Source organism: Hyperoodon ampullatus, assembly GCF_949752795.1.
Source record: "Hyperoodon ampullatus genome assembly, chromosome: 3".
In the NCBI taxonomy this organism is placed as follows: Eukaryota; Metazoa; Chordata; class Mammalia; order Artiodactyla; family Ziphiidae; genus Hyperoodon; species Hyperoodon ampullatus.
Window position 1 is genome coordinate 39,979,106 of NC_136916.1, and position 20,768 is coordinate 39,999,873.

The following is a 20,768-nucleotide window of genomic DNA, read 5'->3' on the forward strand; positions in this document are numbered from 1 at the left end:
TATTTGTACTTGTGGGAGAATCACACCACCAAACAGAATCATTTCTCTACCAAGACAGCAGCATTAATCATCTTTCTCAACTTGTGTTCACAAATCACCTTATTTACTGGTTTTCTTCTTTGGGTTAGAATATGGTGGCGTTAGGGTTGGTGAAGATGCAAATGGTGATCTCTGAAGCCATTGGGGCAAATATGGAACTTTCAAGAGTGGGTCAGCTAGCCCAGCTGTCTGTAGGCTAATAGTATTGCAGCCTGAGTGCTATCGCTTGTGGAAGCTGGCCGGAGTTAGATCCAAGCCCACATTGGGCTTGCCTGTCTGTGGGCCGGGGAGGGTTGATAGCAGAATCCAGGGCAAGTTACTTCATACTCCTGTGGGCATCTGATGGCCACTCTGAAAAGTTTCTCAGCCTCCAAGGTCCTAAAGAGAGGCTCCAGATCTTAGCTGGACTTGGGACTCACAAGGGAGCTTTTAAATCCTGATGCCCAGGTTGCATCCCCAGACCAGCTGAATCAGAATCTTTGAGGGTGGGACCCAGCATCAGTAGTTTTGAAAGCTCTTGAAGAGACAAGGGACAGGCTGCATACTACCGCTAGGTCATTTTTAAAATCCTGTTGTTATATAAGCAAAGAAACTTATTTGAACTTTTAATTATTTTGAACTAACTTGGATTTGGGGAAAGTGGGAATGCTTCATATCATAATCATTTAGATTCACTCTTATTTTGCAGCTGTTTCCATGGTGTGATGAGGTAGATTTTTCTCCCTCTCGTGAAAGAGAATTAAGGGGTTATTCTCAATTCAGAATCCAGAGCATTCAGGGAATACTCTTCCAGTGGATTTTGCTCCTATGGAAAATGTGGTGGGAAAAAGAGTGAAAAGGTCTGTGGGCAGGGCTGGGCACTGGCTGGATGTGACTTCACCGGGGTCCTGTGTCTCTCCTGGTGTGTGCAGGCCCTGTGGCTGTCATCAGTGGCGAGGAGGACTCAGCCAGCCCACTGCATCACATCAACCATGGCATCACCACGCCCTCGTCCCTGGATGCCGGGCCGGACACAGTGGTCATCGGCATGACTCGCATCCCGGTCATTGAGAACCCCCAGTACTTCCGTCAGGGACACAACTGCCACAAGCCAGACACATGTGAGTACCACAGTAGAATGTTGTCCCTTCTGGGGAGGGAGGGTGGCATGGCGATAGACCACGTAGCTGGGGTTCTGGAACCTTCTGGGGTGACCTACCACCTGCTAACCTCCCACTCTCTAAGAGACCCTCCCTCTTTGTTTCAAAACTTGAAGAATAGCCTGGGCGAAGGGACACCACTGGGACAGAGTCCCCCTGGGCAGAGCGGGCTCGGGGCGGGGCGGGGAGCAGCCTGGAGGCAGGAGGCCCAGCCCCATCTGGAGATGTGCTCCCAGTAAGGCAGGGGGCACAGACACGGCTGGTTGTACCTGTGCACCTGGCCTGTGTATTCAGGAAATGTACCCTGACTCTGTCCAGACAACAGCCCCAGAGGTCGTCAGACCCGCTGCCCCAGCCTCCACTAGAGGGGAAGGGAGTAAGGGGCGGTGAGGACCTTTCGAATGGAAACCTCTCTCTAGCTGCCCCTCCAGTGCCCCGAAGTGCACGTTCTGAGAATCAAATCATGGCCCCGGTGCTAGGACCCTTCCCCTCCCCGCTACACATGTCTCCTTCAGATCAGAGGGCTCAGGGCACCTGCTTCCTTATCTCTCTTCCCTCCTGGTGGTTCAGCCCCTCCCTTTGTATTTCTGCTGAGTCTGCTAGGGCCTCTCCCCGTTCCTGGTGCCTCCGTGGCTTGGCCCTCCATCCAGCAGCTGTTTCCCTTGCTGTGTCCCCAGGCTCAATCTAGACTCAGCGACTACAGTGCACACCCCTCCCCTCCCACGGCTTCTGCTCCCAAGAAACGGTCAGCTATGTCAGGAGAGGGAACAGAGACACCTGGAGAGTGCCTTAGAGCTAGAAGGGACAGAAGGGATGGGGTAGGTTAAGGCCTCATCTACAGACAGGAAACCCGAGGCTCTGGGAGGCTGTGAGTCCCCCTTCCCTGCCCGGGGGCTTCTGCCAATCTGTTCTCTTTGTCTGGTCAGCTGGTCCCAGGTCAGCCTAGGAAGAAATGCCTCTGGTCTTGCTCTCCCTGCTGGCGGAGCTCTCTATACTTGGGCTATGCTCTTTGTAGCTCACAGAACTCTTGCTGCCCGCTCTCGTCCATCTTATAGCAGAGTGGGCATCCAGCCACCCTGTCCACCTTCGCTTCTGTGTTTCTGCCTCTGTTTTTAGTGAGGATCGCCACAGTGGGAGGGACTGGGCTAGAATCAGGGTAGGGTAAGGTCATCATTTGCCTCCCAACCTTGATGTCCTCCAGAATCTGTCTCAGGGTTTATCAGACTCCCCCATCAGTACCAGTTAGAGGAAGGGTACTTGGGTTCTGGACCAGGGCTGGGCAAGGGAAGAAAGATACCTGCATTTCAGATAAGCAGTGGGGAAGACAGTGCCAAGAATGGTTCTACTCTGGCTAAAGCTCTCACCTCACATCAGGGTCATCCTGGACTGACCTCGGTGAGGTTGGGAGGAAAGCCCTTCTGGGATGGTAGCATGGGTCCAAGCTCGGTCCAGGGTTGGCGCTGCTGAGCTTTCTAGAGTGCTATTGGTATTTGAATAGAGGCTTGGCATTGCTGTTGAATATACAACTGATTCTCGTTATTCCAAGTATTCTGTAAAGTCACTTTGACCACTAAATTAGCGAACACTGGACCATTGTTCCTCGGGGGAATCCAGGGTTAGGTTCATACAAGCCTCTGGTCACAACACTTTTATCAGCTGATCAAGATGTAACCTGTATTATGTGTGCTCCTGTTTAAAGACACCTTAATACATACTGTTGGTGCCTTAACATTGAACTTATAGTGGCCAACAGCACTATGACTCATGCCTGAACAAAGCTTATCACACGCACCTCTTTTCTCCATAAGGCACATCGCAGCCTTCTCACTCATAGGAACACTAGACAGAGCTTCAGCACTATGCTTGCGGCTGCTTTAAACTGAGATCTCACCCACGAAAAGCACAAATATGCAAAAAAGGTGGCATTGGATAGACCACGAGAAGGACACTTGTTTACAGTATGAGAGCTGAAACGAGAAAGCAGAGCATGGCTTTTTAACCTCAGCTGGGAATGTGCATGTGGGGTGACTCAAATTTGTCACCACTTCTCGGATGTTTGTGAATGACTGTGAAAGCGCTGTGTGTGTGTGTGTTCTGGGGTTGCACATAAATTGTAGCGAGTAGGTGAATTCTTAAAGACAGAATCCGGGAAAAATGAGGATGGGCTTTGTTCCCTGTAGTGGAAACTCTGGGCCCTGGGGTAGAGTAGGGTCCCATGGGCTCCTGATACCAGGTGGTGGCATAGTTTCCAGATGGGGCGAATCTGGCATGTGGGGAGGAAGATCCCTCTGGGCCATCAGAATAAGTGGGCACCGTGGAGAGACCGGTGGGTTCTGAGTGTCCTTTGATGTCAGGACCCAGCTTCCAGCCAATGAGCTGTTGCCCTGGGAAACGGTGCAGAGGAGAAGCGTCTCCACAGCTCCTTGTGTTTGTGACTCAAAGCAGGCGGCCTTTCTACGTCCAGACAGCACTTCTGTGTACACAGGAAGGGGTCGGTGGAGACAGAGAGGAAGCAGGTTTAGTGACAAGACTTGAGGGAGGAGGGAACAAACAAGACCTCATCAGAGCAGAATCCCTGGATGAATCCAGCTTATCCAAACCCTCTGATATTAGGGAAGATACCCTTTTCAGGGAAGCGGTACGTTTTGTCCTCTCAGTAGACAGCGGGTGGCTCTTAATTGTTTTCAGAAAACATGTGTGGCAAGGACAAACAACGTGCAGGAGCCTTGTAACCGGATTTGGCTAATCCGCCCTCTTTGAATCCATGACTGACTCACACAGTCCTGGAAGGGAGCGCCTGGCCCTCTCCTCGCTGAGATTTACCGGCTGGGAAGCAGCAGGTCTCTGATTACAAAGGCTTCATCAGTCAAGGGAAGGGACTCCAAGACACATCCCCATGTGCGATGAAACACTATCATAAATAATTAAAACCACATGCGCCTTGGCGGATAAATAAGCAGTGAACGTTTATGCTGCTGCAGACGGGGCTGGGGTCACTCCTTTGGGGGGGGATGGCAAGAAGCAAGGGATTAAGGGAGGACAAATGCTCATATCTTGGGGCCCCGGCAGGGGGGGGCCTCCCATCTGAGTCCCTTCCTCGTCCCATTTAACAATGCGGACTGTGGGAAGCAATCGCAGGGACATAGCTACCTGACTTTAGGCCTCATTCCCGCCAGTCCTCCGGTGATGGATTTAGCACAGAAGTGCTTTTCTTTCTTTACACACGTGTTTATCATAATGGTGGGACCTTTCTGGCTGGAGTGATTAAGACGCTGCTCCTCTCCTGGCCTCTCACTTTCTCTCTGTCTTCAGTGTGGTCCATAGCAGTTTTCTTAGTGTGTCAGGGCTGCGAGGACGTTGAGAGCTCACCTAGTACCATCCGTTACCAGGTGCTTGCAGCCCCTCACCTGTGTTCCCGAGTCCTCTGCGTTTGGCATTGTCTTTATCCTAAATGTATTCGGCCTTTCCAGGGCTTCTGGAAGAGCTGAATAAAGATGCTGCTCTTTGGGGTTGGATATAGAATCTGCAGTCTAGTGAGGCCGCCCTCATTATTTATTTAAAGCTCCCTGATGCTCGAAAGCATCAGGAAACCGGTACAGCCCTCCATGTCACACAGCCAATTTGAGGCTAGGTCCTTCTGAATGAGACAGCAAGGGGCCGGTCTAGGTGGGTCACTGGGGAGAAGTTTCAAGCTATTTGTAGCAACGTTGGGTACTAGGTGACTTTTGTCCCCCTTGTGACTGCTCTGGGCTGCAGTTGTGGTGCCTGTGCTGGGCTGGACTGCAGGCGGCTGTGTTAGGAGTCATGCTTTGGCTTTTGCCCATTGCTCGGTTGGAAGGCTCCTTGGCTCTGTTCAAGGCCCTGGGGTTCTCTGTTCATCCCCTTTTCCCAAACCCATTTTCAGAGGACAACTTGCCTCTTGGTTGAGAGAGCAGAGGCCAGCTGGGGGTGCTAAGCCGTGTCACACTCCCCTCCTGCCCTCTGTCCCCAGGCCAGGCTGTCTGCCTTTATTCTCAGGTTGTTTCTGTCTCAGAGGGTACGTCTGAGACATCTTCCAGCGTCAGCATTCCCAGCTCTCCACCCCTCCCTTTGACCTCTCCCCTCCTGGTGGGCCTGTAGTCAGGGACTCTCCCTGACCCTGGCCAGCCATCCTTTGCTCTCACCTCCCCTTTCAGACATTGTCCCCTTCCACTCAGCACTATACCTCTTCACGTTCCCTGTCTCGTAGCTCTGTTTCCCCAGGAGCCCCTGAGTTCTCTTGGTAAAACTTGAGCATATTCCTTTGGGTCCCTCCTCTTCGTTAGCATCTGAGTCATTCACTCAGTGCTGATTTTTCTCCCTTTCATCTATTCAATAAATATTCATTGAGGGTTTGAGTCAGGCCTTCTTTTCAGCTTTGAAAACAATGGGGAACAAGGCATGCATGGTCCCTACCCTCAGGGGCTTACTGCCACCGGGGCTGATCTCCAAGTTGCAGGATGGGACCCTCTGCCCCCTTGGGACCACTCCCGGGGCCTCGTGTCAGTCACCTTGCTCCTTTCTGCTGCTGATGCACCAGCCTCTACCCCTAGTCACTTCTTTCCAGGTCTCCCTCCAAGCTCACACCTCCGACTGTTACCACAGTGTAATTCCCGCTTGAAATGCCCATCTCCCTCCCCGCATCCCCTCACTCCCTTTTCTTCCTTCCTGTACCTACTCATCACTGGGCATCTGGCTCACTTCCAACCACCTGTGAGTTCTTCCTAGGCCCATCGTATTGCAAAGTGACCTTTCCCTCCTGGGAACCCACGGCTTAGAGGAAAAGCCATGCACAGTAGTCTTGCATGATTTTGAGTAAAATCATAGGTCGTCCTGTCCCTTCTCAAAGATGTGGGTCCTGTTTCCCAAACCTGACTTTGAACTTATTCCAGGGAGTAGCTCTTAAGTGTCACCAGTCTTTTTTTTTTTTAATTTTTCCTTTATTTATTTACTTATTTATTTTTATTTCTGGCTGCATCTGGTCTTAGTTGCAGCACGTGGGATCTCTCATTGCGGTGCGCGGGCTTTTCTCTAGTTGCGGAGCACAGGCTTCTCTCTAGTTGTGGCGTGCAGGTTTTTTCTTCTCTCGTTGAGGCACGTGAGCTCAGTAGTTGTGGCGCTCGGGCTTAGTTGCCCCGCGACATATGGGATCTTAGTTCCCTGACCAGGGATCGAACCTGCATCCCCTGCGTTGAAAGGCAGATTCTTTACCACTGGACCACCAGGGAAGTCCCCTGTGTTACCAGTCTCCATTGTCTGCGGAAGCACAGCATGGGACTAGGGTTGGAGAAGATACCAACCAACCGTGTGTCAGATGATGCTTGCTGAGTGTGTCTTCATTCCAGGCGCAGGCTCTCGAGAGATGTCACAGACTGAGGGAAAGGTCATTGATATGCATAGACAGCCTCCTCTGGACCAAGCCCTGGGCTGGGGTTTCCATTTTTTACCTCATGCAATCTTTCGCCCACTCTCTGAGGGAGAGGCCAATACACCCATTTTATAGATAAAGAAACTGAGGCTCAGTGAGCTTAAGGGACTTGTCCCAGATCATACAACTGTTAAGAGAGAGCCTGAGATGAAAACCCAGACCTACTGACTCCAGGATGCATCCTTTCCCTGTCAGATCACATTGCCTAGGATTCTAGTGGTCCACAAGCATTTACTCTCCACCTCCTGGACTCAGGGAAGCTGGCTTTTGAGGAATGCTGTATTGTGGAGGCTCGATGTTCTCCCTGTTTCCAGGATAAGGACAGCCCTATGGGGAAGAGAACCTTGGCTGAAGGTCCCTGTAGTCATGAAGCTGGGTCAGCCTTGGTCTGGCTGTTGGGACTTATCCTCCTTTCTGAATTCTTCCCCAAAATCAAGTTCCCAAGGGACCATGGTTGCCTTCAGATAAGGAAATACTTGGCCCTGGGGATAAGTCAGTTTTTTAATTTAAAAAAAAATTTAGAGCAGGTTTAGGTTTACAGAACAGTTAAGCAGGAAGTACAGAGTGTTCCCATTTACCCCCTCACACTTCCCCCACCAAAATCTCCCCTATTATTAACATCTGGCGTTAGTGTGGTACATTTGTTACCATTGAAGAACAAATACTGATATATTATCGTTAACTAAAGTCCATAGTTTACAGCAGGGTTCACTCTTCGTGTTGTACAGTTCTATGGGCTTTACAAGAGCATCGTGTCATGTATCCATCATTTAAGTGTCACACACAATAGGTTCACTACCCTAAAACTCTCCTGTGGTCCATGATTCATTTCCCCTCCCCAGCCCCTGGCAACCATTAATCTTTTTTACTGTCTTCACAGTTTTGCCTTTTCCAGAATGTCATTATAGCTGGAATCATACAGTATGTAGCCTTCTCAGATTGGCTTCTTTCACTTAGCAGTGTGCATTTAAAGTTCTCCCATGTCTTTTCGTGGCTTGATTGCTTATTTCTTTTTATCACTGAATAATACTTCATCGTATGGCTCTACCATAGTTTATCTATTCAGCTATTGAAGGACATTGTATTCGTGTCTAAGGGCTGCTGTGGCAAAGTACCACAAACTGTGTGATTTCAAACAGTAGAAATGTATTGTCTCGTCGTTCTGAAGGCTGGAAGCCTAAAATCAAGGTCTCGGGGGACTCTTCTCCCTCTGCAACCTGTAGGGGAATCCTTCTTCCCTGTTCTCAGCTTTTGGTGGTTTGCTGGTATCCCTTGGCTTGCCACTGCATCACTCCAATCTTCTGTCCTCACATGGCATCTTCCCTGTGTGTCTGTCTTCACAAGGCCTTCTTCTTACAAGAACACCAGCCATATTGGATTAGGGGCCCATCCTATTCCAGTATGACCTCATCTTGACTTAACTAATTACATCTGCAATGACCCTATTTCCAAATAAGGTCACATTCTAAGGTATTGGGGGTTAGGAATTCAACCTGGTTTTTTGGGGGGATGTGGGTGGACACAACTCAACCCACAGTAGACATCCTAGTTGCTTTCTAGTTTGGGCAATTATGAATAAAGCTGCTATAAACATTTGTGTGTAGGTTTTGCATGGACACAAGTTTTCAACTCTTTTGCATAAATGCCTAGGTGCACGATTGCTGCATCACATGGTAAGAGGATATTTAGCTTTGTAAGAAACAGCCAAATTGTCTTCCAGGTGGCAGTACCAAGGCAGATTAGGTTCTTTTCATTTCATATTAGACTGGCCTCCACTGCTTAGCTCCTGCCCCAGGGTCTCTTGGACTTGTCAGTGCACACCCACCTACTCTGTGTGCTTTCTCGAGTGTGTCTATGTATGTGTGTGTATACACAAGTGTGTGCATCTATATGTCTTCTGCTCTAAACTATACCAGCAACTGATGATGGTATTAATTCTCATCGGATAGTTACTTAGCCTATAGTGAGCATACTTCACTTCTAACTTGTCATTGGTCAGAGGCCAATTGCCACATTGACTACAGAACTGACGCCTTGATTTTCTGACCAGCGTGCTCATGCCTTCACAGCGTCTCAAAAGCAGTTTGTCACAGTGACTCTCTATGGTGCCCACCCGGAGCCCCCAGTGACCCTCACCTCTTCGGGCATCCAAGCCCTTTTCTGTTTTGGTTTCCCAGAAACCTTGCTAATGCCTCCTCTTTCCCCATGTGTCATTTTCAATCTGGCCCTGGTCTTTCGGGCCTCCTTTCAGGCCTTCAGGACTCTGTTTTCCACGTGAGTCTCTACACTTTGAACTGTGCGTTCAACCTTCAGCCTCTCCTGGCTGGTCACCTCTACATCCTGCTTTCTTAGGCCTGTCACTCGCCTCCCTGGCTGAGCCGGCAGCTCTGTCCTGGGGTCCCTCACAGCACATCGTTCTCATTGGGCTGTTGATACCCCATCTGTGTTGGTTCCCTCCAACCCCCTTTTCTCCCTTATTCCTCAGTCAGTCAACAAACATCCATTGAGCTCTTATTAAGTGCCAGCTACTCTGACGTGGGCCCTGGGATAGGGTGAAGGACCCACCCTTCCTTACCTCTCTTTGGCTACATTGCAGCTGTTTGGAGGTCCAGTCCTCACTCTCTTTCCTCAGGGCAATTGCTTTATGCACTCCCCTTATCATACCAGCCTAAAAGGCGAGGACATCCACAAAGGTGACCAAAGCTGGAACCAGTAGGTCTGTGAACTGTGTCCCTTTAGCTGGGACCAGTGGTCCCTACATCAGGAGTGAGGGAGTGGCTTGTCTCTTCCTCTTCTTCTGGGCCAATCAGCCACAGGCCCCATCTTTTCTGGAGGAGGAACTGCCAGAGCCGATTTACCAGCTGTGGTGGGGAGCATGGAGCCCGTGGACATAATGCAGTATTAATAGTGCGTCGGCATGATATAGATTTCTGTCACCTTCTATACTAACAAACATTGCTTAGCACAGGGTAATGATGGGTGTTTATTCCCAGCCACTTAGCTCAGCATAATGGACTTGCAGATGAAATATGGAGAATGGGCTCCTTTGTCTGGGAGGCCACCCACCCCGGAACCAGGAGCAGGGACAGCAGTCGTAGCTGCTGCTACTGAAGAATATGCCTTTCTAGGTTTTTCTCTAGCAGAAGTCCTGATGGACTTGCCTGATGGAAGGAATGGTATCTGGTTACAGGGCTGGGCTAGGAGCTCTTCCTCTGGGAGTGGAGCTGAAGTGGAGACTGGCTTATAGGGGGTGGGGGGATTGCTGTTTGCTCCCCTCTGGTTGGTGTAGGAGGGAGGCCTGGCTAAATGTGACGTGAAGAGATTAGGACCAATGTGGGCGTGGGCTGTTCTGATACATCGCTTCCTTTATTCTGCTGGTTGAATCTTGATGGTCCCCATTAAGGGAACCATAGGTTGAATCTTGGTGAAGGTAATAGTGATATTTTGCCTTAGCCCTTTTCACCGATTGGTTATCTCCAGACTCTGTTTGCCAGACAGTCTTTCATAGAACATTCTAAACAAACAAAAATTAGGATTGCTCCCCTTGGATTTTTCTTCAATCCTATTTTCAGATCCAGTTAGAATAAGTAGCAGACCCCTGAGAAGGCTGTGGTGTTAGGTTTGGTGAGCCCAAGGAGGAAAGGAGCGCTCAGACACATTACCAGTTTCTTTTCTTTCCAGACAAAGCTAGATGATTCCAGAATGGGTTATCTTGAAAGCCAAGGCAGTGAGTCCTGGGCCCACATGCTTGAGCTTGTCCTGAGGGTTTCAGTCCCTGGAGAGTAACCTCTGTGGATACTGACTCCCAAATCCCTTAGATCTAGCCATAATCTAAGCATAGCATATTGCCATTTCTTTTCTCTATCCCAGGATTAAAAAAAATCATGTGATTGCATTTCCCCCAAATTATCTGAAATGCTAGAAATTGCTGAGCATGTACTTTGGAGCTGTAACCAGACTAGTCCAAAGGGACAGACTCTCATGACCTCATATGTTCTGTGCTTCACCGCCATAATCACATACTCAAAGTTAGTAGCTGCATGCAGTAATGCTAATTAAGTAATTAGGTATAATTATGCTCACTGTAAATACACGGTAATTGGCTTTTAAAAATATTTAGGGGGTAAGCATGTGCTCCGTGGTGGAGGAGGAGGTGAGGAATGATAAGACCCTCAGCCAGCCTGTAGTCATGTCATTTTGTGGGGGAACATGAACGCAGGGGAAGGTGCACCCAACAGCTGAAAGTGAGTGAGATGTGGAGTGGGTCCTTCCCTTCCTGTCCAGAGTCCTGGGAGCTGAAGGACTCTTTGTCTTCTTGGCATGTTTTGGTCTCAGTCTTGTCTCCAAGGAGTGGGAGGATTAACTTCCCTCCAGAGATCCTCTCCAGCTCAAGATTTCCCAGACCTTTACTCTTTTTTCCTTCAACTGGATTCAAGCATCTAAATTGGATGGGAGTTTTTAAGGGTGATCATTCTGAACCAGCTGAGAAATCCACACAGCGATCAGATAGGAATCAAAAGTTGGACTTTCTTGCTAGACTTAAGAAAGTTGTTTAGAAGTAAAGCCAAAATGGGCTTCTTGATGCCTCTCCCAAACTTTGAACTTGGGATGCACAGACAGGAATTGGGTCTCAGAGCAGATGTTGTCTATCTGGTTGCATGGAGGGTCATGGTCTGCCTCATTTTTGCAAGTCAGAAAGCTTAGGAGCTCCTTGGAAAACCACACAGGCAGGAAGAGTCTCCCTTTTCTGCATTAGCCCTACCTGGAAGAGAATATGATGAGAGATGATGGACTCTGCCCACCTCACCCATCAGGTAAATCACTCACTTTTCACAGGGAGGGACCAAGCACACAGGTTGGGCGAAGAGCTGGGGGTTACTTCCTGTGTCTCTGAGGAAATAGAAATTCCTATTTTATGGGCAGAGGCTAAAAGACAGGAAAAAAGAACCCCCTCACCATCCTTAGAGACAGCAAGGGGTGCTATTGTTAGTGGCAGTCCCTATTAGTATTCTCTTTCCAGAAGCCCTTTCCAGGAGAAAATGGTCATCATCTCCATTTCCTCCGAATGAGCACATGAGTCATACTCCAGATGGTAGATGTGCCTAGGAGCTGGGAAGTTCTCCTTCTCATTGTGCTGTCTTCTTAATGGTCAGTAATTAAAAACCCAAGCTCTACTCACCTGTTAGCCAAGAAACCCTGAGTGCAACTGCCCCTCTGCCTTCTCCCCAACTGCCTTTAACGCAGGATTTCCCAAATGGTGCTCTGGGAGTTTTTCAGAAAAAAAAGTTCCACGGTCAAGTAAGTTTGAATTGAATATGTTTTTTGTTTTCCTGTGGGATTCTGAGAGCTTCTAATGGTAAAGGTCATTGCAATTTTGTAGGAGAACACTTGGGTCTGCAGCATTTCCCAAATTTATTGGACCCCCGAACTTGATTTTTGAGGTACACTTGTTAGCATCTCTCTGTGGATGCAGATGTTCAGTGGATCGCATTCTGGGCTGTTCTGGGGGTTTGAGGTTCTGTTTTTGCCTCCCCAGCAGATGTGATAACTCATGTGACAGAGCGCCCAGATGGGCCTGAACCTGTTTGGCACATGCTCTGTCCCATTTCTTCTCAAGCATCTGGGAGGGACAGGAAGTGGCTGAGTTCCATGGGAATGTCCCAAGTCGGGGTGGTGACCTTCTTCAGGATTTCTGGCAGAGCACTAAGTGCCCTTCATGCAAGTGGATCAGGGGTCTCTGTTGGTTATTCTCTGCCTAGAAACTCTTGCAGGTGCCTCTAACACTTCCTAAACCCCCAGATCCTGAGATGCTGGTCATGGCCAAATTTCACTGCATTCCTTGTTTCCAGGCAGATCTGCCACTTAGGATTGGAATCTCAGGGAGCTGTCTCTAAGGAGAAATGCACAATCCAAGATGCAAGCTGCTGCCCCCAAGCCACTGTTTCCAAACCATTGGGTGGAAGGTCAAAGCACCTCTTTATTTCAAGAAGGGGATCCCTTTTCATTAGAAAAGAAAGCAAGATGAGTATGGATGGTCCTAGACCCTGGTCCCAGCCCACTGACTCAGCAGCCACATGACTGTGGGCAAGGCATCCATAATCTCTAAACTTGAGATAAGAAAATGTGACCACCTTAGCTGGTATTTTTTGAGATGACGTGGCATGAGAATTTGAAAGGGCTCTGTCAACTTGCCTAAGTGGCATATACATGACCATCCTTGCCTTGACAACGACATTCTTACAACGATAGTTATAATTCCTGCCTCAGATATGCTGTTGGAGGAAACCAGATTGATGGTGTCAAAAATAGAGGTTTGCAAAGCTTGAAGTTATTTCTGAAAAGATAAGAATATTTCCCTCCAATGATTTCTTTCCCCCAACTCTAAGAAATAGCAGTTTATCACCCAGATCCTCAGCCACAGAGATGCTCTTGGGAGTCAGGACTGTAATATGTTGGTTGTCAGGAAACGATCAATGCAGATGAGCAGAGTGCTCAGGCCAATTTCCTTTTGGGTTTATGAGACTGCAAAGCTGTGGGTGCGACTAGGGGATGGCGGAGAGATTCATGGTGAGATTCTTGTGTTGGTTTTATAGTCTTTGTTTGCCCTTCCCCCTTGTCAGGAAACATTATTTTGTTGAAACTGCAGTGCCCCTGCTGCCCCATATACCTGCCCAAGTGCGTCACTTGAGTTACTTGTATGTCTGTGCCCATATGGTACCTTTTTTTTTTTTTTTTTTTTTTGCGGTACGTGGGCCTCTCACTGTTGTGGCCTCTCCCATTGCGGAGCACAGGCTCCGGACATGCAGGCTCAGCGGCCATGGCTCACAGGCCTAGCCGCTCCGTGGCATGTGGGATCCTCCCGGACTGGGGCACGCACCCGTGCCCCCTGAATCAGCAGGCGGTCTCTCAACCACTGTGCCACCAGGGAAGCCCCATATGGTACCTTTTATACAGTTAGGGCTTTAATGCCTGGCTGCTCAAGTGGCCTCCTTTTTTCCTTGTTCTTATACATAAGTGCACAGCCCCTTCGTTCTTCCTCAGCAGACCTACACGTGGGACTTTTAGACACAAATGTACATGTTTATGGGTCTTGTTTATATTTGTGTACATATCTCCTGTTTTGGACACTGATCGTATCAGTTCAGATCTTTTGGCTGAAAGTACTAGGCAATCCTGACTCACTTGGGCTTAAACAAGAAGGCAATTGGTCATCACATAACTCAAGTAAATAGGTAGGGAAGGCTCCTGGTGAAGTACATTAGGACTCTAGTTCTGCTTTTCTGAGATTCTCTTGCCTCTGCCTTTCTGCGTTTGGATTTACCACTAGGCTGGCTCCCCTCACGATTACGGAATGGTTGCAGGAGCTCCAGGCATCACAACCAAACACATGGCCCAGGGACAGCACAGAATTGTCTCTTCTTGTGGGTTGATTGAAATTGAGAAAACCTTTTCCCAAGTTCCCAAGCAGCCTTTCCCTCCTGTCTCATTGGCCAGAATTATGTCATCTGTTTATTCTTAAGCCAGTCACCCATAAAGAAAATGGGACTAAAACAAACACCTAGGCTCCTCCAGATACTCCCCTGGGCTTGGGGATGCAACTCACTTCCCCTGAGGCATAAGGCTGCCCGGAGGGGTGTGAATACCCTCCACAGAATCAGAGTCTGTTAGCAAGAAAGAAAGTGAGAAATGACACTGCCCGCCACCCCAGTTCTTCTACGAGGGTCAACTCCTGCTCTGCTAGGAGTACACAGAGGCCTCTTGGGGTAGAAGTGGCAGGAGGAAGATGAGAACATTGATCTCACGCAAATTTTGCTCCTCCTCTGTCTATCTCCGCTGAGGGAAAGCAAGGTGGTAATTTGTGGTTGTTGTCAGTACTGTTCTGGTCTGGGAAATTGTCCTGCTAATTTTCAAGGCTATACTTATATGCCCAAGCAAAGACAAATTTCTTCATGTGGTTTTAGCTGGATCCGATTATCTTGGTTGAGCAAGCTGTGTGAATTCCTGGGAGCTGCTGTATGATCCTTTGGAAGCATCGTTTCTGGAGAGTAGGTGAGGGCAGGGACTAGTGAAGAGAAAGAAAGGGGCAGAGTAGTGAAGAGAGGAGAAATCACATTTACTCAGTACCTCTCAATACCTACTCAGGGCCGGGGTCTGAGCTTTAAGCAGGTGAAAATAATAATAAAATCGTACACAGCGGAGTGCTTACTGTTGGCACTGAAAACTCTTTAAATATGATAAATTGTTTAATCCTTACAAAAACCATAGGTGCTATTGCTTCACCCATTTGGTAGATAGGGAAACCGAGGCACTGGGGAGATTAAGTCATTTCCTGTAGTCTCAGAGCTAGGCAATGACAGAACTGTGGTACGACAGAGCCCGCCACCCTCTCTTCCCCTCATCAGTCCTTCTGTCTACGTTAAATCCACTTGTCATGTAAGTGTTATGGTCCCCATTTCACAGATTGGGAAACTCAGACTCAGGGAAGTTAAGGAACTTGTCCAAGGTCACTCACTGGTCAGTGATGGAGTCAGGATCCAAACTCAGGGATTTAGGAACATGCCTCTTGCCCTGGCCCGGGCTGTGTTCTCTCACTATTAACTGATCTCCACTTCACCTGCACCCCACCTTCCAGGAGACTGAGGATGAGCTTGGAGATTGTCAGACAGATGTTGGCTTGGATGACCCATGGTGCCCACCATCGAGTCAGCAGAAGGGAGTCCCTTTCTAGTACTTTCACGGCTCCCACGTAGGTAGCCCCCTCCTCACTCCTACCTCAGCAGGTCATCTAGAGCTTCAGATGCCTGGAAGGCAGGCCTCCCAGAGTGGGTTCCAAAATCGATGGGCAGTGGAGGGAATGCAGCAGCTACACTGGGAGGAAGAGAATGAGAGTCCTTGGGGTCAAATTGGCTTCTTTCTTGGCCAAGCTTCCTTTTCTCCTGTCCCTGGTGGCTGTGTAGCTTAATTTGTCACCCAGATTGTAGCCAGCTGGGCCTCTCACCAGGTACTGTGTTAGCTTTCATCCCCAGACCTAGAATTGCTGGTGACACAGCAACTCTTCACATTGGATTCTGCTAAGCCGGGTGGCCCTAATGCCACTGGTAATGAAGAAATGTTGGGACTAACCTCCTAATGGCTCATTGATTGGTTGAATTATGCTCAGTGTAATTCTGAAAATAGATTTTAAATATGTGCTTGGGGATTTGTGGGGATTTGTTACTTAGGAGCGTTAACTCAGTTGTGGCTGGTTTGACAAAGATATCAATGCCAGAAACCTGGGTTGGGGCCATACTGTTTGTCTCGGGGAGACCCCCCAGGACCAGGACAGCTTGCCAGAGGGCAGAGCAGGCAGGTGTGGAAAGGTACCCTTCCTTTCATACACAGCCCTTGGTAGGTCATCTGAGAAGGTCATCTGGTTGACCCAACCATTGCAAACCTCTCAATGTGCCCAAGGTGGGGAGGAGATGCACATATATTCTAGATTCTCCCTTTTACTTCCTCTGAAGCCAGGGAGCACAGAAGTTACCCTCTTTATAATTCCAAGTTTTTGCATTTCTTAGAGCTGCCACTCAGGGGAAGAACCAAAGGGAAGCATTCTTAGAGGATCAGCTTTGCAGCCTCTTGGCATATTCCAGCATCGTCTGGTTCTGCTTGGCATCTTTGAATCCCAGGCCTAAAGCGGGGAGGTATATGAAGGGTTCCTGCTCTGGGCCTGGGCTTCTAATACCCATACATCTTTTTTGGTGAATGCCAAATTAATTTGGAAACATTAGAAAAGCTACGTGGAAACATTGTCAGTGAGAGCCAATGACCCATCAAGAGGGAACAAGTTTAAAAAATGATGGTGCATCTATAGAGTGGAATATTATATAGTCATTGAAAATAATAAAGTAGATCAATATGTATTGATGTTAAAAAAAAAAAAAGAAAAGCTAACGCAGGTCCCTCTGTGAGGAAGCAACAAGCAGCAGATGGGACACAAAGACCTCCCAACACACCTAAAATCACCTGCCTTATGTATTTCTTTCTCTCTAGCCTATCAAGGACCTAAAATGCCTTGCATTTTTTTTTTTTTTTTTTTTTTTTTTTTTTTTTTTTTGCGGTAGGCGGGCCTCTCACTGTTGTGGCCTCTCCCCCTGCGGAGCACAGGCTCCGGAGCACAGGCTCAGCGGCCATGGCTCACGGGCCCAGCCGCTCCGCGGCATGTGGGATCTTCCCAGACCGGGGCACGAACCCGTGTCCCCTGCATCGGCAGGCGGACTCCCAACCACTGCGCCACCAGGGAAGCCCCATGCCTTGCATTTTTGATGCACGGTAGGTCCGAAACAAAAGAAGAATATCATAAATGAGCTTCCATGGGGCAAAATGGGAAGGTTCCGTAAGAACATATTTCTGAGGGGAAATTGGTCAACGGTCTTTTCTGCAGAGCTTTGATTCCACTGCTCCATTGTAACCTGTCTGAAAAAGATATATTTCCTGATACCTTTCCCTGGGGTAATTTATACCCAGCCCACTGTGAGAAAAAAACATATCCTCAGGGAAGGGAGGAAGTAAAAAACAAAACCTGGAAGAAAAGAAAAAAAAAAACGACATGCTGCTCTAATAAAGAAATTACTGACGTTCTACATTATGAACTGGATTAATTTTTAATGACTGAGAAAGGAGTTGATTTATAATGCATCCTTCTCTGCTGCAGAGCCTGTCCCCAGCTAATAAATAAATGACAGGTCTCTTGTATTAAAAGTATCCGTCATTTCACATTGCTGGAACGCAAAGGGTGAGAGGCACTGAGTGAGAGGCCCCTGGGAGCAGGCGTGCCCTGCTGGGCCCAGTTGGCCACAGCGGTTGGCCTAGTTCTGAAACTAGAGTTAAGCTCATTCTTTTCTCTTGGTCTCAGCATAATGACCCAAATAGCTCCAGCTCTTGTGGTCCAGGAGAAAGTTCATAGGAAGAGGTGATGGAACGCTTAGGAATACTTAGCCATGCAAATTCATATTCCTGGTCCTTAAGCAAAACTCTATGTAGCTTCTCCCCACATGTGCTGACCACGTACCATGGCAGCTACGTGTTCAGTAGTTGGTCCTTTGTTGATGGTGATGTGACTCACAGCTCTTGTTCACCTCTCTTTGCTTCTTAATAAAATAAAATAAAATAAAATGATGCCTAATATTTAACTCCAAAGTAGTATATGCTCATTGCAAATATTTTAGGAAAAATCTAGAAAAGTACAAAGAAGAAAATAGAAATTACCATCAATACTGTCCTCGGTGATGAATCTATGAACACGTTGGTGCACTGCCTTCCAGTGTTTTTTTTCCCTTTTTTTTCTACATTTATAACAAATCAGACAGACAGACATGCCTATGCCAATACATACACGTGTATTATGCAAACATGAGATCACATTCTGCATACGGTCTTATAATCTGCATTTGTTGTTTAACAGTCCATCATTGACCTTTATTTCATCTCATTAAAAATGATGCAGCAATTTTTAGTGGCTACATATGCGTGGCCAGGGCCCTTTTCACGTTGGTGCCCTTGTAGAGCTGGCAATCACTCAAAATGCACTACTTTGTTCTCTATCACAATGCCAACTCCAGAGTAAACACAGTGCAGGAGAAAAATGAGGACAGAAGATGGTTTTTGCACAGAACTCATAATTGTGGAGCAACTACTGTGCTGTAGAGTCACTGCCATGAGGCTGAGAGAGAGGAACAGAGTGGCGTGTGATCCAGGCATAAGGCATGTATTGGAGATGCTGTCAGAGAAGCCTTACAAGGAAAGGGCCAGGTGTGCTCAGAGAGTGCCAGCTTGTTTAAATTAGGGGAGCAGAGGCTTGCCACGGAGGAGGGAGGGTTTGAGCTTCCTAGAAAGCTAAGGAGGATTCAGGTGGGCAGAGGTGGAAGGTCAGGCCCCTCCAGGCCACAGCAGCAGTAGCTGGATGCAGACAGGGGCTTTTGAAGGGGCAGGGATGGAGGTCATGGGTGACTGCAGAAGGGTCCCTGGGTAGAGGAAGCATCCTGTTGACCTGTTACGTAGAACAGGTTTTTGTCCTGGCTATTGTAAATAGTGCTGCTATGAACACTGGGGTGCATGTGTTTTTTGGAATTATGGTTTTCTCTGGGTATATGCTCAGTAGTGGGATTGCTGGGTCATATGGTAGTTCTTACATAGGATAGGTTTTTGAAACAGCAATGATGCATTTATTCACAAAATTTGCACTTAAATCGTTCCAATCTTTGTTTCCCACACTTGTCATTGTTATCAGTTTCTCAGAAGTAGGGAGTGACTTGAGAAGTAAAGAAACCACTCATTTTATCATCAAAAAGGTCAAACAAAGTAGGTGATTCTCTTTGAATTTAGGGACAGTTTCAAGCAGACACAGAAAGCCCCCTGTCCCAGAAAGGAGAGAGATGAAACAGTCACTGCATATACCTTTCAGCACAAGGAAGGTTATTTAGAAAATGACAGATTTAGCAATTGCTGCCAGCAGGTTTGACTCCTTCTGATTTGTTTATATTGTCTTCCTAGGCTTATAAAAGTGGAAGTTTTTGCATGGATTTTAAGACTAGCATTTCTGTCCTTCCACATATGAATTTATTTCTTGATTTGTTTTGTGCATTTCTAAACATACATAGACCAGTACTTTTTGCTTTAAAAAAAAAAAAAAGGGAAATTATCTGGAGCTGGTAAGAAGAGGAATCAGAGTCCCTGTTTCTGTGAAGAGTCAGCTCCTGTGTTGCAGGATGTGCCAGGCAGAGTCCCAGAAGCATTCGTTCCTGAAGCACCTGGGAGAGCCTGTATGTTTGCCATGTTGAAAAGTGACAAAACCTGTGATCAAGTCATAGCTGGCCTTGGTTTTATAACTAGTCAATTGCAATATAATCCTCACTTACATTTTTGCTTTCAAATTTTGGACCCCAGATCATTCTAGGAATAGGGCTTGGCTGAAAGCAAAAATTTTCCTTTCCTGTTCTTTCTCTTTCAACTTAACTTCCAGATAGAACATAGAATTTTTTTTTAATCTAAAAAAGACCTAAGAGATCCATTAAGACCAGTCTCTTCATTCTACAGATGAGGAAACTGAGGGCCTGAGTCATAATTCTGTGAAATAAAGCCACAGGATTTTTTGGAGGCAGGAGGGGGACTCGGTCCAATGGCTCTTCTCTCTTGTTGTTTCTCACTTCTCCTGAGCCTATAAGTGGAAATGCAGTCTTTTCATTTCCCCCACAGAAGTTGATTTTGTCTGGGTCATTTAATAAAGAATGTCTGACAAAAGTGAACTGTCTGACTTAGGTGCAGTAATTGCTACAGAAATTGGTTTTAGTGACTTTGGGGAATTCTGCAGTTGAACCCAGAAGGCATCCTTATCAAGTACGGTTTGTTCCAACAATTCCACAGATTTAAAGCACCTCAAATATCACCATTTCTCTTTGGAGTGATTCTTTGTTATTTTAGTAAATTTTCAAGGGGTGCTGCCACACTGCCTCGTTGGATTCCTGGTGAAATACAGTGTCACTATCTTAATATTTTCTCTAGTTTCTTGAAGTCAGGCACTGCTAAGAGTCCTTGCACATGATCTGAAATGTCATTTGCACACAATAGATCTTTTTGAGAAGACTGTCTGAGTTCCTAATGGCATTAAAGAGGAAACCAACTTGCGGCTAGGCATCTATTTGATTCCCATGCAGCTTTCATGTTACTTAATGCATCCGTTCACAAAGGGAATTCGTTTCTACTCCTCAGCTTCTAAGTGGCCTCACATGATTTGCAGTTGACAAACAGCACTCTGGGATGCTTCTTTATTGTTTCTGTGGAAAGCTGGTTGTGTTAGCGTCACCAAGCGTATGGCTTTGTATCTTTAGGTATTCCACTGACAAACACTGGCTGATGGCCCACTGTGTGCAGAACCCATGCTAGGCAAGCACCATGTTTTCATTGCACATGTCCATTGCCTGGTTAAACTCTGACCCAAAGGAAGATGGTGTTCATGATTTTTAAGCATCCTATCACTCTAGAGTTGACAGTGGAATTTCAGAAGACCTTCATTCCTATAAGATAATGGTTCTCAAGGGTGGTCACTAGACCACCAGCATCAGCATCACCTGGAAACTTGTTAGACATGCAAATCCTCGAGATTTTTT

The 20,768-nt window shown here is 47.4% G+C and overlaps 1 protein-coding gene across 7 annotated transcripts in view; it reads left to right on the forward strand.

Moving 5' to 3' along the window:
• NTRK3 (neurotrophic receptor tyrosine kinase 3) overlaps window positions 1–20,768 on the forward strand; it is a gene marked incomplete at both ends in the record, with an annotated part of 382,825 nt that overhangs the window by 230,846 nt on the left and 131,211 nt on the right. For all 7 annotated transcript variants that reach the window (XM_079699625.1, XM_079699626.1, XM_079699627.1 and 4 more), the window contains one exon: window positions 951–1,139. In XM_079699625.1, coding sequence (XP_079555751.1) covers window positions 951–1,139 — 189 coding nt within the window. The remainder of the gene's footprint in view (window positions 1–950; window positions 1,140–20,768) is intronic.